Source organism: Cyprinus carpio, chromosome A3 (genome assembly GCF_018340385.1).
Source record: "Cyprinus carpio isolate SPL01 chromosome A3, ASM1834038v1, whole genome shotgun sequence".
NCBI classification, from domain to species: Eukaryota; Metazoa; Chordata; class Actinopteri; order Cypriniformes; family Cyprinidae; genus Cyprinus; species Cyprinus carpio.
In genome coordinates, this window is record NC_056574.1 from 28,437,240 (window position 1) to 28,440,208 (window position 2,969).

General features: G+C 34.4%; 1 protein-coding gene across 1 annotated transcript; it reads right to left on the bottom strand.

The window, feature by feature from the left end:
• LOC109104467 (interferon alpha-6-like) lies at positions 1-1,376 on the bottom strand. Its single transcript, XM_019117773.2, has 5 exons — positions 1,001-1,376; positions 818-904; positions 530-676; positions 337-435; positions 1-219 (listed from the first exon to the last, which is right to left on the bottom strand). Exons 1-5 carry the CDS (start codon positions 1,127-1,129, stop codon positions 133-135), a joined length of 549 nt encoding a protein of 182 aa, XP_018973318.2. The 5' UTR covers positions 1,130-1,376; the 3' UTR covers positions 1-132.
• Positions 1,377-2,969: the final 1,593 nt, after the last annotated feature.

Consider the following 2,969-nt stretch of genomic DNA (forward strand, 5'->3'; position numbering starts at 1 on the left):
TTCAGTGTTTTCAGTTTTATTGAGTGTTCAGTATAAATCATCATACATATATCATATTTAATCAGGCAAATAAATAAATAATAAATAAATAAATAAATAAATAAATAAATAGTCCACGAAAAACTGAATAATTTAAGTGAATGACACAAGTTTAAGCGTTAATTTAAGAACACACATGAGCTCCTTTCGAACCACCTCCCATGCGCAGTCACTGTAGTCCTGAAGGAGAAAAAAAGAAAGCAATTTATAATAGGCTATGGGCTTGAATGACAGTATTTTGTTAGAGTGCTTTGTAGACCATATTTTATGCATGCTAAACAATGAGGTTTGGTGTACCTTGTTTCTGAGGAGAGTGGCCAGTTTATCAAAGTATGTTTTCAGTGCACCTTCTCTTGTGAGAAAATCATCCTCGGGTCGCTGCTTTCTCGTCATAATCTACACACGAAGGAGAAATATGAGACACTTACAAGCATGTTCATATATTCATTTATAAAATCCTATTTTAAGAATAAATGTATTATTCCCTTACACATTTGTAATCGTCAGTAAAACGATAAACTATGTTTTGGAAATCCTCTACTTTCTTCTGGTTCCAGGATACTGGGTGACTATCGTTAGCAAACAGGTAGTCAATGTGCTCCATGATTTTATAGGTTGCCTTTTTTACACCAATGTCCTGCAAAGTAAACATATAACATAGAAAACATTATGTCCGGTCTCCTTCATAATTATTGGTTCTAACAAGTATCAACTCAAACATTTAGACAATCACGGAGCTAATATGTATGGAATGACTCTTGATGTGTTTATAGTTTACCTGATTGGAGTCGTCTGATTGCAGTGCAGATGTCGGGAAGGTTATTTCGACGTTTTCTTTCAAGCATTCACGAGGAAAAAGACCTCCCTATAAGGAAAGCCAGAACATAGGTTAGGTGAAGATACAGCCTAAATATGTACAACAGGTGAAGGAATAAAAAGCAAACGGGGGAAAATAACTTACCATATTCTCAAGTAGTTTGTGAGTTTCTTTCACCAGCTTCCGCCGCATAATGCATTTTGTTGGCATTGAACAAATTTGGGCGAAAAAAAGAAATGGACACAGCAGAGCGATACATTTCAAAAGTGCCATTATATTTATATGAGGCAAAAAAGTAAAAAAAAAAAAAAAAAAAAAAAGAAAGATGCAAAAAGTCAAAAATAGAGCTGTAAAATAGCACTCGGTCACAAACGGTGTTGAAACCTCTTGAAAATCTCCTGATATTGCTGAAGACTTGTATGCAAATGACCCGTTTTATACTTGACTGAGTGATGAATGGAAAGAATGCAGCCTATCTAATAGTTTCTGGATTTTTTTTTGTAGACCACAGCGTATTCGCTTTACAACTTACCAATGCGATCTATCTATCTATCTATCTATCTATCTATCAATGTGATCTATCTATCTATCTATCTATCTATCTATCTATCTATCTATCTATCTATCTATCTATCTATCTATCTATCTATCTCATTCCGGTGCCCCCCAAAAATATGAAATATTAAACAAAATCTGCAAACAAGTTATGCTATTCTCAGAATTGAGAAAAGCTGGTCAGTCGCAACAGAAGTTCATCATATTCTCTATGAATATGTTCTACAAAGTTTTTATTTTGAACAATAGCCTATATTCCTATTGTTTAATTTTCTAAAACCTGTCGAACTTCGTTTTGTGAAATGCTTTGATGGAAAAGTGTCATTATGCTATATTTCTTTAAAATAAATGCCATGTTTTGATCATTTGTTACATAATGCATTTTTGTTATATAATGCATCTAACATTGTCTTTTCTATTAGACTAATGTTGTCCTCATATCTAAATAATCTTAAGTATCTTATCAAGAAAATGATAATTAGTGTAAAGGCTATTTAGAATGAATTAGTTCTTTGGTTATCAATACTATTGTCATCTTGTGTTTTCTTATACTTCAACTTTAAACACTCAAAAACCGTAAAATGGGAGACAGTTCACGAGTTTCACGTTGAAAAATGTTCAAAACTAAACAACTGAGGGAAGATAGCGACACAGCGCTCTCACCTGTATGACTAAATTATGTAGGCTACCTATAAATGACTCTAAACTATAAATTAAGGTATTTTCATTAAACTGATTAAATTTTGGTCAGGATCTGTGATCATTGTCAGGAGACCGCAGGGTGGTAGATTACGTGTGCCCCAGTGGCATTTTCACTTTTCACTTTTCACTTGCAACTCGAAATAGGCTACGTTGCCGGGCAAGTCCCAATCCTTTCTATGAATGAACGATTTAAAGTTTTTTTCTTTCATAAAATTAATAAGAATAAACCTCTTTTTCAGACAGTTGGAAAGCGAAGCACCCATTCGAGGTTTTGCTCCAACTCACATCATAAGCGAATACTAACTACCAGCGCCTCACAACAGTTGACTTCCCACGCTCACAAACCACACGAACATTTTATACCCAGGTGCTCGCGCTCTATGAATTCAGTTCTGTCGATTCAGCGCGTGTGACAGGTTGTGTTCCACTCATAACTAATAATGACTGTGCGCTATATTAATAATACCCACACCGTCATCATTAATGGCGGAATATTCCGTCTTCGCCACTGTTCACGTATGAAGTGCAATTCCCTGAAATTAGCTACTAGCCTATATTCATGTAGCCTCTGCTGTTGAGTATAGCCTATATCTGGAAAAAATAAACAAATGACTATCATTATGTGCATCATTATGGAACTGAGACTGAGACCAACTGATTTAAAACAAAAAAAAAATCCTTTAAATGCATTATCATCACCATCATTATGGAAATGCATAACCGCAGTTATAATAGTTGAGCCTATTGTATGAGTCAAATAGTAAAATGACGAAAAGTAAATCTTTTAGCACACTATCAACTTTAATCATATAAAATGTAATTTCCCAACAACAAAATTGTGGAACTGTTGAGCGGC

What these genes read in the sequence shown, in the direction of transcription:
- LOC109104467 (XM_019117773.2), bottom strand. Translation starts at nt 1,129, where the DNA reads ATGGCACTTTTGAAATGTATCGCTCTGCTGTGTCCATTTCTTTTTTTC. An exon ending in AATCAGACGACTCCAATCAG is followed by an intron (nt 677 to 817) that starts GTAAACTATAAA and finishes TTTACTTTGCAG; the next exon opens with GACATTGGTGTAAAAAAGGC. An exon ending in CCACTCTCCTCAGAAACAAG is followed by an intron (nt 220 to 336) that starts GTACACCAAACC and finishes TTTCTCCTTCAG; the next exon opens with GACTACAGTGACTGCGCATG.